The sequence below is a fragment of the Opisthorchis viverrini genome, assembly GCF_000715545.1.
Source record: "Opisthorchis viverrini unplaced genomic scaffold opera_v5_144, whole genome shotgun sequence".
Classification (NCBI taxonomy): Eukaryota; Metazoa; Platyhelminthes; class Trematoda; order Opisthorchiida; family Opisthorchiidae; genus Opisthorchis; species Opisthorchis viverrini.
This window is the reverse complement of record NW_008751800.1, coordinates 57,665-75,159: the sequence shown is the minus strand read 5'-3', so window position 1 is coordinate 75,159 and position 17,495 is coordinate 57,665. Positions and strand designations below refer to the sequence as shown.

Below are 17,495 nucleotides of genomic sequence, written 5' to 3'. Positions count from 1 at the left end.
GCCATGCTCCCCGTGTTTAGTGCTAATTTAGTTGTTCGAGGAGGCACTGTTAAGCTCCTTAAACCAATCAACAACAAAGTAATGAATTTCTCGGACGGAGGAATAGTGTTCCTTCGGGGGGTGGTGCTGTATATTCCCCAGGAGTATGGCGTGTAATCTGAAGGATCTCTTGAGGATATTGTTTTGTAACAGTTTACTGTAGTGCGTGATTTCCACTGCTTTAGTGCCAGCGTATCATGTGTAAACTGAGGGAGCAATAGTCAAAAAAGCTGATGAGGTAAACATTTTCAGGATCGATAGATTACGCAAAATTCCGTACATTCCTCTATGAATGTAATGAACTTGGTGCGTAACTAGTCTTCAATCTGTGCTGTTTATGATGTTAGCTTTGATTTTTCTTTGATTTTTGTGTTTTGTTATGTTTTCACAACTTTGTAAACTGCCAAACTCAGCCCTGGTCTATCTATTTGGTTGTTAATGGCGGATGTGTTTTTGTGGTCGCTTCCGGAAGTAACCTCTTTGAAAGCATCTGTTTTTCGACATCTCTCTATTGATTAAGGTTCATATGGCTGAAAGTCATGTTTGGAGACCTTAGCCGTGTTGGGAACAAGCTCGTTACACTTCGATCAGTGCCTTAATGTGGTACAACTCAAAACACAAACTATACGTCCTGGTCTTTGTTGGGAGTTGCAAGTGTTCCCTCAACTGTTACCAATTCCAAACGTAATCTCGAGAGACCGGGGTGAAATGGGCTTCCTGGGTGGGGGAGTGTGATCAGTGGATCACTGTACTTCTTCCTGAGATAGAAGCCCTGTCTCCATCACATTCTTCTGTCCAGATAGTGGATTGTACTAGTCGGTATGGCAGCACAATGGAGGACGTTCCGCAATCATTCGGATTTATCTTGTTTAGCAGATGTGATACACTGTTGATGAAAAAACTGAAATTCACGGTGAATGCTTGACGAGCTCCACCTCCACCTGCCAGTAGGTATACAATGGCAGTCGTGGTGAATCATTCTACAATTTATTCGTGAACCATTTACTCCCATACAGTCCATCAATTTTCGTTCGTACCGAAGCTGACAGTGATCAACCATACGGATTGTGAAAGATGTTATGCTTCCGCACCTTCCATAATCAGCATGGGGCGATTGACAAATGTGACTTGTAGGCTCATTAAGACAAAATTGCCTATTTATTACGACTATTGACAGTCCTGGTGGCAATCTTAATTTTCCTCTGCCGTTAGGCTCCACTGTTATGGTTCGACGAAAGTTCTTCGTTCAAGCGCTTCTTTGTCCTGTTCGACCTGCTATGTATAGGCTGTAGAGTAATCGGGCGACAAACCACGTACCTTATAGTATTCCGGGTACAGGTGAAGATCGAAGGAATGTTTACTCTTTATCAGAATGCCAACCTCAACCACTTCCACAATTCCGGTGAGAGTACCACTCCCTGTCATTCATATTGTTACCAAGCCCATGAGAGACAGATACTGCAAACTGTTTTTTTCAGGTTNCGGTAACTTTGCATCAAATGGAACGACCTTTGGCGTGATCAGCGGGGACTTGATATAGACATCATACAAGCTTCATAAGGCCTCGAACTACCCTTTGTATCACGGAACCTCAAAGTCTGGCTGGTTTTTCAATACCCCAGTCACTCAGGTAGTCTCATGCCTGCCTCAGTCGCATCGTGGACATCTTGTCCGTCCATAAGGCACACATCGTGTCGTGCGTAACGCGTTAGTATCCTAGTGCGTAACTTGTTCCTATTTCATGATTCCATATACAGTAGCCGTTTGGTCCATTGCGGAACAAATTTCGCACCAGGCAATCATGTTGAATCGGTAATGGATCAGGCGGCTTTTGACCCGTTTGCCGAGCTTGGAAATTGATTTGCCAATGTTTGTTCACCATTCGAGAAGACATGCATAATTATGTCCTTCTAAGGCGGTCACTTATCAGTTGTTTCAGACGGTCTTAAACCAAGAAAGTTGTTTCTTTCATAAAACCCACCTGTAGTGACTGTGAATACTTGGTCGATTTTTGGATGAACTGACAAGATGTCAGTCACGCGTGGTCTCCCTCTGAAAGCCGGTCTTTGTAAAGGCATGCGGGGACTTGTAGTAGTTGCTTGCCATATGGGTGAACAGTCCACTGAGATCCCTGTATTCACTCACTAATTATATCGTTACACCGCTATCCATCCCTACTTCCCCTAATCGTCGGTGAACTGTTGCAGCCGTAACCACTGTGCAACATCTATGCGGTTTTCACAGCTTAAGATGATGGTGATGATATGGGTGAAAATTAAGGTAGGTGACCCGGATTCACTTGATGGGAACAGTGTTATATTCATGCCGTTGTTCAGATATCTATTTGACGTGCCCGGATTGCGTATCCCGGTCTCTGGGGAAAGTATTTTCCTCAACGGCGGTGTTTGTCACAGGTTCGAAAGAAACTTCATTATCAAACCTTATCTCATGGGACCGGAATAAAGTGCTCCTAACTGGGTATATTACTGCGTTTACTGCGTGGCTGTTTGCGACAAACTGACGACCGGCTTTGTCCATCAAAATGCCGACTTGAGTTGTCACGGAGTTTCATGCAAGACACCTTTCACATGCAATTTCACTGTCCTAGACCTAAAGATCAAAATTCCTAAGTGTCTCTCAACAAAGTGGAATGTTCCGAGTCCGTTTATTGCTAACGTTCAAGTGCTGTTATCGAAGCACATTCCTTTTCCAGTGAGCGTTTTATTGTATACAGCCATGCTCCCCGTGTTTAGTGCTAATTTAGTTGTTCGAGGAGGCACTGTTAAGCTCCTTAAACCAATCAACAACAAAGTAATGAATTTCTCGGACGGAGGAATAGTGTTCCTNCTCCTTATAGCTCCTTAAACCAATCAACAACAACCTTCCCAACTCATGTTTTATTGGCAACATCTTATCCGCTGTGTCGGATCAGGAACGTTCTTCACACTTTTTTTGGTGTGAGGTGATTAGTTTATTCATATACGTCTACTGATGTTTGGTCAGAACCACAACAGGATACTGCGTCCCTCTAAAAAACAACCTTCCTATTCATATCTCACATTGATAATTTCTTGAATAGTAAACTCGCCTCTGGCTCATATTTCTGGTGGATTTATTGTGTTCGTTGACATTTGAAAGTGTTTAGAATCCATGAGGGTATCGTTTACGTGAAATTCTGTCACTGGGAAGTGAAGTTGCGTCCTCGGTGATGTGTGGAGCATTCGAAGTTTGACACTGCACTTGATAACCAGTATCAAGCAGTGTATGTAATTTTAGAGCAAAGTAATGAATTTCTCGGACGGAGGAATAGTGTTCCTTCGGGGGGTGGTGCTGTATATTCCCCAGGAGTATGGCGTTTAATCTGAAGGATCTCTTGAGGATATTGTTTTGTAACAGTTTACTGTAGTGCGTGATTTCCACTGCTTTAGTGCCAGCGTATCATGTGTAAACTGAGGGAGCAATAGTCAAAAAAGCTGATGAGGTAAACATTTTCAGGATCGATAGATTACGCAAAATTCCGTACATTCCTCTATGAATGTAATGAACTTGGTGCGTAACTAGTCTTCAATCTGTGCTGTTTATGATGTTAGATTTGATTTTTCTTTGATTTTTGTGTTTTGTTGTGTTTTCACAACTTTGCGAACTGCCAAACTCAGCCGTGGTCTATCTGTTTGGTTGTTAATGGCGGATGTGTTTTTTGGTCGCTTTTTGAAGTAACCTCTTTGAAAGCATCTGTTTTTCGACATCTCTCTATTGATTAAGGTTCATATGGCTGAAAGTCATGTTTGGAAACCTTAGCCGTGTTGGGAACAAGCTCGTTACACTTCGATCAGTGCCTTAATGTGGTACAACTCAAAACACAAACTATACGTCCTGGTCTTTGTTGGGAGTTGCAAGTGTTCCCTCAACTGTTACCAATTCCAAACGTAATCTCGAGAGACCGGGGTGAAATGGGCTTCCTGGGTGGGGGAGTGTGATCAGTGGATCACTGTACTTCTTCCTGAGATAGAAGCCCTGTCTCCATCACATTCTTCTGTCCAGATAGTGGATTGTACTAGTCGGTATGGCAGCACAATGGAGGACGTTCCGCAATCATTCGGACTTATCTTGTTTAGCAGATGTGATACACTGTTGATGAAAAAACTGAAATTCACGGTGAATGCTTCACGAGCTCCACCTCCACCTGCCAGTAGGTATACAATGGCAGTCGTGGTGAATCATTCTACAATTTATTCGTGAACCATTTACTCCCATACAGTCCATCAATTTTCGTTCGTACCGAAGCTGACAATGATCAACCATACGGATTATGAAAGATGTTATGCTTCCGCACCTTCCATAATCAGCATGGGGCGATTGACAAATGTGACTTGTAGGCTCATTAAGACAAAATTGCCTATTTATTACGACTATTGACAGTCCTGGTGGCAATCTTAATTTTCCTCTGCCGTTAGGCTCCACTGTTATGGTTCGACGAAAGTTCTTCGTTCAAGCGCTTCTTTGTCCTGTTCGACCTGCTATGTATAAGCTGTAGAGTAATCGGGCGACTAACCACGTACTTTATAGTATTCCGGGTAGAGGTGAAGATCGAAGGAATGTTTACTCTTTATCAGAATGCCAACCTCAACCACTTCCACAATTCCGGTGAGAGTACCACTCCGTGTCATTCATATTGTTACCAAGCCCATGAGAGACAGATACTGCAAACTGTTTTTTTTCAGGTTTAGCACAATCGGCATCTAGACCAGTTGTACAGGTTAGCATGGTAACCTCATGGACCAATTTGGCATTCGACCAAGCTTACCGATCGGATAAGACAGTGGGTATACATTTGAATGATTAATGTTTGATTCTGTATTGGATGGCCCACCACTGCCTGCCGACGTTAAAGGCTTGCAACGTTAAATCAATTAGGGATATCTGTGCTTCACCTCCCCACATACATGACGAAGGCTGTACCATGGACAGAAGACGAAACTGAACAAGAAAGATTTGTGTTTTCCAATCACTGTCCAAAGTGGCTTCTGTAGTTGGCCTTCATTATTGACAGTTATGTGAAATAACTTTACGACACCATGTCCCTTTGCAGAGAGAAGAGAAGCCAAAATAGGTGGCCTCTTCACATAGATTTAATCTAACGGCACAGCAGAAGGACTACAAGACAATGTCCCTTTTAAGAGACACTTTTGGGTACCGCGCTTTTCTGTGGGTGGGTGACGTCACCCGCTTTCTGCCTGACGTAATAAATCTTCCGTTGTAGGAGTATTTTGTGCTCACCAGAATAACATGGCATAATTGTGTGGTGTTCTTCATCATTTGTCATCTGTTTTAAAACAAATGTTACTTTTGTAGCATTTAGCGAAACTCGAATGATTTTCGATAGCGATGGATTGTAGGGTGATAATGAAGGCAATCCTGACTGTCAATATCGAGCCATCGTGCGTTATATCCTATGCTTCATCTTTATGAATTTCAATCATGTGTCTACGTATTCTTGGTCAATTTATCCGGCAAGGGAAGTTCAGTCGAGGAGAGCCGGTTAATCTATCATAGTACTGTACCAGTCATAACTATTCAACTTAACGGTCGACTAGTAAGCCTGGTTGACTAGCGTAGTAAAATTACATGGTGATTTTTTTCGTGGAAAGCCAATTTCGGAACCAGGCAGCATCTTTTTTCCTGACGAAGCACTTCGCTCATGAGGTTGCTGAGACAGCCCACAAACGGTTTCTCTTTTCCTGCGGCTTGTTTCACCTCAAGAATCTTTTTCGAAGAACGATACCGTGCCACTAAGCTGCCCAAACATAGATGAGACCGAGCTCAATATTTGAAAGTAACTTGAACTGTGTAAGCCTTAGCCGATTGGTCGTGCCTGAAGCTCTTTTCATCCTAGCTTTTCAGCGCACCGTTTTGTGGGTGTAGGAGGTTGCAGACAGACCAACTGTATGTTGTATTTGGATATGGGAAAGCGGAATTTTGTCCTAAACTTACTGAAGACGGAACCAGTTCAATTCCTTGGTGTCGGGACCTATAGTTTGATCTTGTGTTTTTAAATAAATGATATCACATTAGTTAACTAAATTTCCCATGGTTAAGTCAACTGACTTGTCTGCACATTTTAACTTTTTATTCTGAACTTACTCGTTCATTTTAGCTCCAACCGTCACAAGCCCATTTTTTGTAAGGAACCCGCGGAATTTGGTCGATCACCCAATCCCATACCCTATCTAGTTCCCGAATCGTCGCCTAATACGGCCGTGTCTGACACGGCTAGCCGAAATCCTGAGGGACCTCCGTCCTGCACAGAGGATCTACCCCCTCGGTCTTCAGCGTCAACGCCAACACCTGCGTTATCTTCCAGTTCTTCAGATACTCGAACTAGCAGTTCGGTGGATTTAGAGGTCGAGTTATTCGCTTACAAACAGTGCAGCCAGTCACCCGGACTCCGTGACGTTTTAGCCCTGATTGAGGCAGACCCCTGTGCTCCATTCACGCTACCGGCTGATCCTTCCAGTCAGCCGGGCGTCAGAGATTTCGGACCATACCGAGTCTGGGACTTGGGGGGTAAAGATGTTAGCCAGCTGACGTATGGTAGGTTCTAGAACTCATTTCCAACAGTTTCATCTGTGCTCAATTCTTTCATGTTCATGTTGTTGCTTGCATCAACAGCTGCTAGGACCATGGGTCACTAGGTCCCCTATCGACCTAGTGGACTCTACTTTCAATGGGCGTCACACGTCCTTGGTTTCAGTATTGTAAGATTTCACGCCTTGATGAACATCGAACAATAATACACTACTTGTACATCGCAATAATCTATATTGCCTAAACACCTGGCTACTTAGTAACGGTGCACGGAAGATGGGGATTCATTAACTTCTGTACATGAATCCACTTTTGTATGAAAGCAACGAGAACGTGAGCTTTTGTAACGGCAATCCAACTCACGAAAAAGCGAGTGTTCTATTATGTAATCTACTGTCCTGAGTCACGTTCCCGCGCCTTGATTACGACGATCCACCACAATCTGTAGATCACATCAGAGTCCTGTTGCTTTAGGTCTGTTCGAAACCGGTGCCGTTCTTCATCTGGACGAGGTTAGCATCCAACCTATTATGGAACTTGTGCAAGGAGTTTAGTGTTAATAATCACGGTTGTCAGGCGCCAAATTATGTATATGAGGTTCATGTGCATCAGGTTGATGTGGATTAGTCTCCCGAGAGTTCAGCAAGCAAGCGGATTCAATTTCATTCCCAGGCATTCGCTCTTTATTTCAAACTACCTACTCAAGCTTCCCATCTAACGCTTACATGTGCATTGCGTAACGAAGGTTTCCTCACTTGCTGTGTGATATTTTTCACCAGGACTGGCAGATCATGAGTCGTGTTTGTCAGGGTGAAGATGTTCGTGTGTTTCATAAATTTTAATCGCTGGTTTACCGTGCTACTTTCAACCTCTTCAGTGTCCTTCGAATTTAACCCTCATCTATTCCAGTAGAATATTTGGGGTTTATAGAGTTCGTTCACTTGTATCTTAGAGGACCATCTAAAATGTCATGCTGTTCACAGTAGGTGTCTATCGATCGTCCTCGCCCGTTACACTTTAAGCACCTTGAGGTCAGTCGTGCTCAAGAGCTTGTGAATATTCCAACTTTCGGAATCGAATGGAATGCACATGTAATATGCAGTTAGTAGAAGGGATGTCGTGTGTGGGTCACCTGTTTGACCCCAAGTTCATGGTTGAAGTTGGTCTCTCTCTCTCTCTGGTAACGGTCTTCACCCATTTACTGGAAATCCTCTGCTTATCTTTAGAGGGTACATAACCAACGGAGTTGTATGTTGTTGATCAGTGCAGTAGTCCTGTACCTATGGCAGTGATATGAGCCATTGCAGAGTTCGCTAGAACGTGCAAATGCTATACAGCTACCGGGAAACTTAATACCCAACGGAAAAACCCTGAATGTCGGTACAACCACCACTTTCATAATGACTTAGGTGTTTGTCCGCCAGTGCGTTACTGCGTAAACCAAGATGATGGTTTATTTTCTCTAGGCCATATTCTATGTACCCATCTGCCCATGAGTCCCTTGCGACACTCATAACTTGCTATAACTTCCTCGTCTTTTGTTGGAAACGCAGTCGCCAACCTTGGTTACCGCCCACCTGTGTTATAGCCTGCTAGGATAGTCGTGGCAGCTAATTTTATGCACCAACCAAGGACACTACTCTCCAGTCCTTTCTCCTGCAACTTGCTGTCAAACTGCAGACATTTGATCGATGGATTCGCGGTTGGAACGTATTTATTCGTATACAATCCTGTGCTCATGTTTCAACTACTCACTCTCCGGAGTCCACAGCTACATTCTTCATTATCTGCGATCTAGTGCGTAACCTCTCAGGAGGTGGGTTGAACACCACTTTTCTGGTGTTCTTTTGGTTGAAAATAATTATAGTCATCGGAACTCAGTTGGACCCTGACCATCTTTCGATCGCAAGTTACTACCATACAGTCTAATCAGAAATGAGGCATCGCTAAGTCCCGTCAACCCCCCTCCTCACAGAATTCAATACAGGATACACCCAAGTTGACCCGTTACGGCAGTAATTGGAGCAAAAGGCGTAGTCTTGAATTTACTAGCCAACTTTTTGGAGTCTAACCTAATCCGACTTGATCCAGACAAGCTGTTCACTAGAAAGGGGTGTTTGTAAAACTCCCAGTTCATGTCTTTTTTGGGTTACAGGACTACATTTCCATATTGTTGCCATATTTTTCTTCAGATATGTTGATTTGTGTTCTCATTGTTCGGGAGCTGAAAGTGTCATTCAGGTATTTGACCCGATTCACCCGGACTTCCTTAACGGTATTTATTCTAACTTATCTATTTCTCTCAGCGGACCGATCAGCTATTGTTCTGGCTCAGAATTCCCATTGTCTTCGTCAGTGGCATCCCGATCTTGTAGAGAATGTGAACCAAGGAGACATTGGGCTGGTAACGAAAATGTCGGTCAAATCGCTGCCACAGTTACGTTTTGGGGATGTCAGTGCGGGCTTTTCCGAACCCATCGAAACTATTGAGGAAATTTCTATTCCGCCCATTGTGGAGCCATTGTTGATAGCACCCGGTTCACTCCCCACCGAACGGGCGAACTCACCATTGGAATGCCACATCCACGTACATCAACATTTAGCCCAACTAGCGCTTCCGATCATATCTTCCCCGTCATTATTGTACACAGGCGTCGAGCGACATGCGGATTCGACGGAGACAGTGTTACCTTTGACTTCCAGAAACTCCGCTAATGAGCTTCGTCTGGTGGAATCCGTTCGGCCCTTCTATGTATTCAAGATGGCTTGCAAATTAGCAGGTTGGTTGACAGTTCACTGATCAACCGTTTTGAAATGATTAGGTCATTTATCATTCCGTACCGTCTGTCTTAATTTCCACACTTCCTATGCGATATTATCCAATGGTTGCTTTAAGTCGGCTAAGGGATCCTAGGGTTCCGCTTTTCCACTTGAGTGATTGCTTGCATAGTAATTAACAACCGGGCTGCGTGGGCTCTAACCGAAGAAATTCCTTAGTTGTGGATGTTTTCGGACTCACCGTAGCTCGTCAGCAAGATTATCACTAGAACACTTCGGTAAATTGGACAAACGAAACCACACACAGACCCCCGAACAACCCCTCTCAAAAGGATATCGAAACTCTAAAATGCAAGTTAATGGCATCCCGTGAATTTGTAGGTCACTCTATTCATTCCGCTAACGCGTTGGTACAGTACTGTATTCTGATGCCGAACCGTTGGAAGATCAGTATTAACACCTCAAATTAGTCTGTTTTGGCCGAGGCCGAAGCTATCATGAAGTGGCATTCGGATTTCTTTCTTTGGCCGGCCGGCAGCTGAACCTAAATACACTACATGAGCTCCTGTATGCACGAGTGTTTACAGGCGCGAACTTGCATACGAAGCTTCATACCTTTGTAGGCACATCTGCCCGCCACTCGACGCAATACGAAGAGACTGGTCCGTCACGAAGAGACTGGACCTTACCGTGGTGTGACGGTTTGCGCACCTCAGCGATCCATTGAGCTATACTGGAGAGTGTCCCGCGACACTCACAGAGTCTCTCATACCAGGTTGGTCAATGGTTAGAGGTCTGACGAACACAGTCTCCTGGCCCTCCAGGTTGGGGGTTGGAACATGTGGCGACTTGTTCCGTAGAAATGGTAATGCATTTGCATTTCCCGCCAAACACCGCTACCTTGCGGTTAGGCTTTTGAGCCAAAGGCTTTGGTTGAGGACACTAATCGTCCTTCTGTCTAGGTGTGGGCGCCCTGACAGTATCCCAGCCCTCGTACAACCATACGGCAGTGAAGCATCAGTACCAACACTGATGTTGCTGTCTTTGATGATCATGATGAAACGCGCCCAACCTACCCATATTTCGACAAATTGACAGCCAATAATTTTGTTGTGCAAAATTGGTTCTCTCCGCTAGGTAGCTTATGTTTGGTGCTTTCGTCGGGGAACTCGCTTAAGAATGGGGATTTGTAGACCAATTCATACACAAAGCGACCATGCTGACTGGTGCTTAAGCTCTCCTTCAATGGGAAGTAACTAATTTACGAATACTGGAATTCACTACCATTCTCGACTAGCCCATCTACCACGTGCGCGTAGGCTTACCAAACGATAATCGTATGAAGAAGTGCGTCGTCCCTTTGGATTGCAAGATGCTTGAGACTAGCATATTATATGAGCACTAGTAAAATGTGAATTATGAGATTTTGAGCCTGTCGGTGCATACGATAGCGATCCAAGAACTTTGTTTTACAGCAGGTACGCTCGTGACCATACAACTTCGAGTGTCGTCTATATTGTCTTCGGAACTAACCCCCAGTAAGACAATTACCTAGACCCCAGGATGTAAGACAATGAAAGTACGCATCCCTGATTCAAGTGACTCGGTTAACTGGCGGTGGTGCTCGGGTCCAAAACAAACTGCGAATATTTCTCGTGAGAACATCTGGAAAAATTCTGATGGTCTATTGACGTAAACCCCGGTTCTTTTACCGATTTGTTGAGTATATAGGTCCTAATACTCGTGCATAGTCAAAGCTGTATGAAAAGCACGCGACGTAGAAGCACCGCATTCTAAATATGGTTGATACTCCATATGCTGGGAAACAGCTGAGAATCAGGATGACGCGAACCGAGTGACGTCAATGATCCGGTTAATACTGACCCAAGCATGGTCAGTGTAGTTGAAAGTTTGTGCAAATACACGGGTCTCTTGTGGATCAATGGAACACACGCTGCCGTGAAGTACTGGATTGTTGATTGGCAAATGGTTTATTTCTGAGCAGTTAGGTAAACACTGGTTACTGTTCAACCGGTTCCTAACATTTTTCACTCGGTACTTGGTGGAAATTACTCACTTCTTTCGAGCCGCCTATGAGAGTCGCATTATGATGCCTCGATTGAAATCACCTGATGCACATATTTGGGTTCTCAATATTCATATTCAATTCAAATGTCGTTTTCGTACCGGATGCTTTATTTAACGAAACAGACCTCACCTGCTTTTGTCCACACAGCTCTCTTCTTGATCTTGATTATGAATATCAGTTGCTTTTCGTGCAGAACACCATTGATCATCTTTCTATCCAATCCTAGAAACAGCATACAAAATTCAGGCTATTCTAAGTTAGCTCAGAGTCAGTCAAATCCTTACCCTAATGAAGCTGAATATCATGCATTTCGGCTTATTTTGACAATGGTTTCTCGTTGGTCGCTATCCTTCTGCGATGCCAATCCCACTTTTGTGTAAGCGCTCCCCAATTCATCGGGATGAGAGGCACTCCAAACTTACCCCGCTATCTTGATTGCTCGCAGTGCTTGTTCATAACATATGGCAAAACCTGGTGCGTTCGCGCGTCTCCTACGCTGTGTGTAACTTAATGCACGGGAATGGGCATCTTTATTTCACAGGTGGTCGAGCCGCCTAATAAGTCGCCTCTCTTTTATAGGTTCTCCGCTCATTCCACTCTTTTATTAGCAGTCTAAGAGACCTATTGAACGTTGGCTGTAACGAGAATCCAGTAGGTCGGTTGGCCTCATTTTGCTTGCTGCGGAATGTGTGCTTCGCTGAGGTCTGTTGTCACGAGTAATTTTCGTCCCATCCCTTAATGCAAGTCCTGGCAAGCAGCACACTAGTTAGGGGAAAAATCCACATGGGCCGTTCGCCACTGACATGCATCTGAATGAGTGTTGAAAGTTTCTGCTGGTATTTGGTAAATGTGTCTAAGCGACGAATCTAATTTACTACCTCACTGAACGCTTTTTAAAACCTCGTTATCACAAACAGCCTGTACTTTTGCGTCACAGAGCATGAAGCATTGTAATCTGTATCTATCATATGCTCCTACCGATCATCCCAATCCCGTTTCTTATTTGATTTTGTTCTGTACGGCGCAGCTGAACTTCTCCATTAGGCATATTAAGAAACCTAACACATAGAGTATAGAGCAAAATGTTTCAGTCTGGGTTGCCGAGCTTCGAAACTTTACTCTTGAAGTTATGTGAGTTGCGCTCGGATACCTTGGAGTGCAAAATCCTCAACTCATCAACTGAGGTATATAGCTAGTGCAGGGAATCCTCACTGGCTCGTTCCATCGTCATATCGAGCGCCCGCATCCGGGATGGAGCCATACAACCTTCATGCCTGATAGTACGAGTGACCCGATTCCACCCTACAGTGTATCGGTTTGGTGTCCAGCCCCGATGTCGCTTCGATTGGTAAAGTACGGTTACGTGGCACGAATACAAGACATACAGCAAATTTGTTTGGAAGGAATAGTCAGGACATGTGATGGGTGTGTTGTTTCATGACCTGTTCTTCAATAAACTTTCCAAATAAAGTAGACAAACAGATAGAGGTTCGATTCTTCGTAGGACCGCGCAATACCGTTTAGTGTGTGCTCCAATCATAAACGGTCTTTGTGCCTTTTTGGGGAATAGTTTAAACGGTTCGAAACACCATGGGTGTTGAAATCAAAATCACTGTCCAGCCTAACAGTGATAACCAAGCAAACCTAGAACATGAGGGGACATAATCCACCTGTTTGGGACCGAGCTTGCTTGTGCTTACTCGTTACAAGGTAAGGCAAATAGGCGGATCAAATCATTAAGTTGTTTACTCAGCTGTTGTGTGTGTATGAGAGACTTAACGTAATCACGCTTGTGGCTCAAATAAACCTGTAGTTTTTAATATTCGTCAACGGAGCACGCATCACCAAGCACTTCTCTTTACTAGTTTTGGCTAATATTTAGGAAATTGAAGCACAGCAAAACTTCTCTACGGCCGTTTACCATACTGGGCACTGTAGAACATGAGGTTGACGGAAACTCAGGGACAGAGGAGCACAGATCATTGTGTCTTTTAGAGATCTAGTTGGTGAATGTGAAAAATGGCTATCATTGTTCGCTTTTTGCATAGGCAGAAAAATGCGCGCGATTAAAGATTTTGAATGCTCAGCTTTTCTGTTCTGATATTCCCCTACCTTTCTTTCAAAAGTTCTGGTTATGGCTTCAATTGTGACGTTGAGCTAGAACGCTCGATCCCCGCCTGTTTCAGGTTAGGAGCTGTGTTGTACATGGAAGCCGTGGCCTGGCCATGGTGTAATGTGCGCTAAAATCCCACATAGGTTGAGGTCTGAATCAGTTCGTGATGTTCGCTTCCACAGAACATTGGACACTCATTGAGAAATCACGTCACCTCCAGGAGGCGTACTGATCATTCCCGCTTGTGTTGGCTTGAGTTTGCGGCGTCCAAACCCATTCTCTGTGATATCTAACCCAGTCGTACCAGTCGGGTCACGAATCACCACTCCACTTCCGGTATTTCCCACCTAACTACTTATCCACCTATTTTTGATACACTTAAACACAACACAGACGATGTGTTGTCAGAGACCCCCTGTATTAAAATAAACTAGACGGTATAAGAACACAATGTGACTCGATATGTTGAGGTGCAAGCTTTCACGAATGTGAAAAGTTGGACGATGTGGGAAGGGGTGATGCAGAGGGCGTGAGAACGAGTTATAGTTCCGGAAAAACAAGAGAGCGGAAACATCGTTTCGATCAAGAAGGAAAGTTATTGGTGAGCATGCCTTGAGTAACGCAGAGGACGTATCCGACTGTGGTTTTCTGGTGGCAGGGACGGCATCTCTGAAGAACATCTTCCATTTTGGCGTTGGTGGCGGTAAAGTTAAGATGCTTTGAGACGGGTGAACTTCTCCTGAACGTCCTTGTTAATAGAAAAATGAGAAGCGGCCCCCTTTCGTGACCATGACCACCTCATGACTAACTTGTGCTTCGCCTGAAAGAAAAATTCTGTGCTGCTACGAGGCATTTTCGAAATCAAACTTGGAAGCTATCCTTTTTGAAAGCGGTTTTCACGAGGCATTTTAGATTTGCAGCCCGGAAGGGGTTGCAAGATAATACCAGTCCAGGAACGGAGTATACATTAGGGACATATAGCGGGCTGTGGACAGGTGGGGGTCCAAATATGGAGAGATTATGAAGGGTCAGACGGGCCTGAAAATAATGAACCCGGCTCACTGACTTAACCAGAGTGATTGACCAGGATTCGATGTTTTTTATCCGCAGGTAGGCCGAGATAAATAAGAGGTGCAACCCTGAGGTTCTAGGTTGTGATGTTGAGTCGTCAGTGCAAGCATCTACTGTGCGATCGGAGATACCTGGAGGTAAATTGTTGTGTTGATTGGTTAAGTTTTTACCTGAATCTAAAATGACAACTTTGGTTGTTTCACTTCCTCATCATTTGCTCTCATTTTCCTATGGAATCTACTTTAGAACCCTGTACAATCCAGTCCTCATTGATCTGCAGTAACACCACGCCCAAACGTCCAAATCAGGTCACGTGTGCTCCGTGCCCTCGTGCTTCACCACAGTCTCCCCACCGTCACCTCATTCTACCTGGATGCTCTAACTCGTTAGTCGGTGGAAGTCCTCAAATAGAACTCGTTACCAGTCGCCTGACTCGGTCTGCTGGCCAGACACCTGTGAAAGAGCAGATAACACTCACTCCGTCAGCCGCCGTCCCCTCATCCTGTACATCTGGGGCAGCTTTCGAACGAATGACATACTGGAGTAAGCGACGTGACTCTGCTAGTGCTCAGGATACCCCACCTACCACGGGGATATTCCGATCGGCTCGAAATCCGCCGACCATCGGACAAGTCAGTCCTATCGGTCGAACACAGTCGGTCCGAGCTCGGTCCAACCAAACATCCACCTTACGTCTTCGACCTGACAACAGTTGGATTGTGTGTCCCAATCCCTCATCCAATGCTATTACAGAAGCGGACAATCATCTATGTCCCCCCGGTTCTACTGACAAGGCCACCGAGAAGCCCTTGACATCGAAATCCCAATCGATACCAAATCACAAAGTTTCTCAACTTAGGACCCAGTTGCTACAGCCGCCCACTGCTAGACCATCTTCTGAGCCGACTAGCTTGAGTATTGTTGCATCAGAAACTGTACGACTACCCATAAACCCAAGGTTCGTTGTAGGAGGTTCACTTCCAAAGCCTTGCAAAAGTGAGTTTTTCTTCAAAGATATTTCCATTGTACTTCATAGTTTCCCCTCTGAACGGAATCCGTCAGATGTTGAAACGTTTGCAGTCATTGTCATCCTTCACGTCAACAGCAACACCGGTGTTTCTTATCCTATAAGCGAAGTCATTTTTTACGATAAATCTCCAATGTTTAAGGACTGGCAAACGGTGATATCTGACAAGCAATGGTGAGGTTCCAAGCACCTTTCCAAAACGCACTGATTCGTGATATCCCATAGAGTTTGAAATCACTTTTATATAATCGACCGTGGCTGAGGTATTCGCAATAAGACCGTCATAAAGGGAGTGTTTAGTTTTGCGAGATGACTCGAATTGAAAAGTGTATAGAGCAGCAAAACTGGAAGGGCTACTGTTTTCGAAGCAGTTTGCATCCTGACCGAATGGTATGGCAGTGGAATCCTGACCACTGTCGATACCATTCGCCTTCCTCGGTAAGCTATGTTGATCCTTTAGGTGCTTGACTGAAGACGATGCTAAATATGACTAGTCGATATCAGTCGCATTCTGGTCATCGTCCATTCTCAGGGATAGTTTAGTTGGAATAAGTATGACAAGCAAGCCGATATGGCTGTGGTTTACAACGACGAAGTCCAGTACATTTTCATTTTGTGCTATTTTTAGAATGATCCTTTCTTGGAATCTGTTTCAGTTAGATTATCAATGACCTTTTTGTTTCTGGTAATGTCCTTCATGCAAATTTGTTTTCAAATCACCCGTTATTTGCTATTCATTGATCTGTAATTCACGTTCTATTGTGCAGCCGAGTACCCCCCTCAATCAACTCCGTCTAACTGTGCTCATGCCGACACTTCGTCTTACATAGCCTACCCTCCCGTCCGACGTATCGTCAACTGGCCACCCTCATCTGTCAACCCTGTCGGTGCTGAATCCTGATTCCTTCAGTCCTTGCCATGACAAACCCCGTTCTCGTCTTTCCCGCACTGGTTCTCCCAGACATTCTCCTCGTCCAGTATTTCACATGCCCACTACGACCCAACCTACTGGTCCTATTCATTTCACTCAGATGCTTCGTCCAATCCGTTGTCCAGTTTCAGGCATTTTGGCAGTTGGGCGCGCCATAACTCCATCCCCAGTGGATCCACATTCCTTTCTCATGTTTCTCCCTACCTTTCAAAACGAGCCATGTGGCGCTCCAAACAGCTGCTGACTTTTCATTGTCTATTTTTGTTCGGAAAAGTTTGTAGGGAAAGGACGTGTTCACGTGCTNTTGTTCTATTGCCCGCATTCTGTGGACACCCCAACATCTAATTTCTCGATCTCCGCTTATCCAACTCAGTTCAGAGATCCTATTTTTCTCCCAACACTTTCTGTCACGCACACAATGGCACGATTCTATCTGAATATTCCAAATGTTTTCTCCGAAATGTATCCAGATTTTATTTCTTCTTAGCTTGTCACTATCGAATCACCTACGGAAGTCGCAAGATTACCATCCCAAACAGATTCCTACAAACTTTGTACTACTGATTTCTCGAACCTCATTCAGATAGGCTGGAACGCCGTGCCATTGTGTAGACTTGTCCGGAATATCTCACGAGTCAAGCTGACTTTGTTTTGTTCCAAATAAACGGACCTACGAGTCAATATCCGTAGGATCAGTCTTGTTACCATTCCCGTGAGAATGGCTTCGTCCGGCCATCACAAGTATACTACGGGAATTGGAGCAGAATCGACATCTCCAACAATAAAGGCGCACTTCGGTTTGTCGTCTTCTTAAGCCAAATACATCTGATGGAACAAATGATGTACAGTTTGCAGCTATTTT

At 44.5% G+C, this 17,495-nt stretch overlaps 1 protein-coding gene across 1 annotated transcript in view; it reads left to right on the top strand.

Annotated features, from left to right (window-relative positions):
* Positions 1–17,120, top strand: part of T265_06716 (hypothetical protein) — a gene marked incomplete at both ends in the record, with an annotated part of 30,058 nt that extends 12,938 nt beyond the window's left edge. Inside the window, 5 exons of the mRNA XM_009172053.1 lie at positions 6,194–6,630; positions 8,931–9,404; positions 14,922–15,671; positions 16,734–16,906; positions 17,007–17,120. Coding sequence (XP_009170317.1) covers positions 6,194–6,630; positions 8,931–9,404; positions 14,922–15,671; positions 16,734–16,906; positions 17,007–17,120 — 1,948 coding nt within the window. The remainder of the gene's footprint in view (positions 1–6,193; positions 6,631–8,930; positions 9,405–14,921; positions 15,672–16,733; positions 16,907–17,006) is intronic.
* Positions 17,121–17,495: the final 375 nt, after the last annotated feature.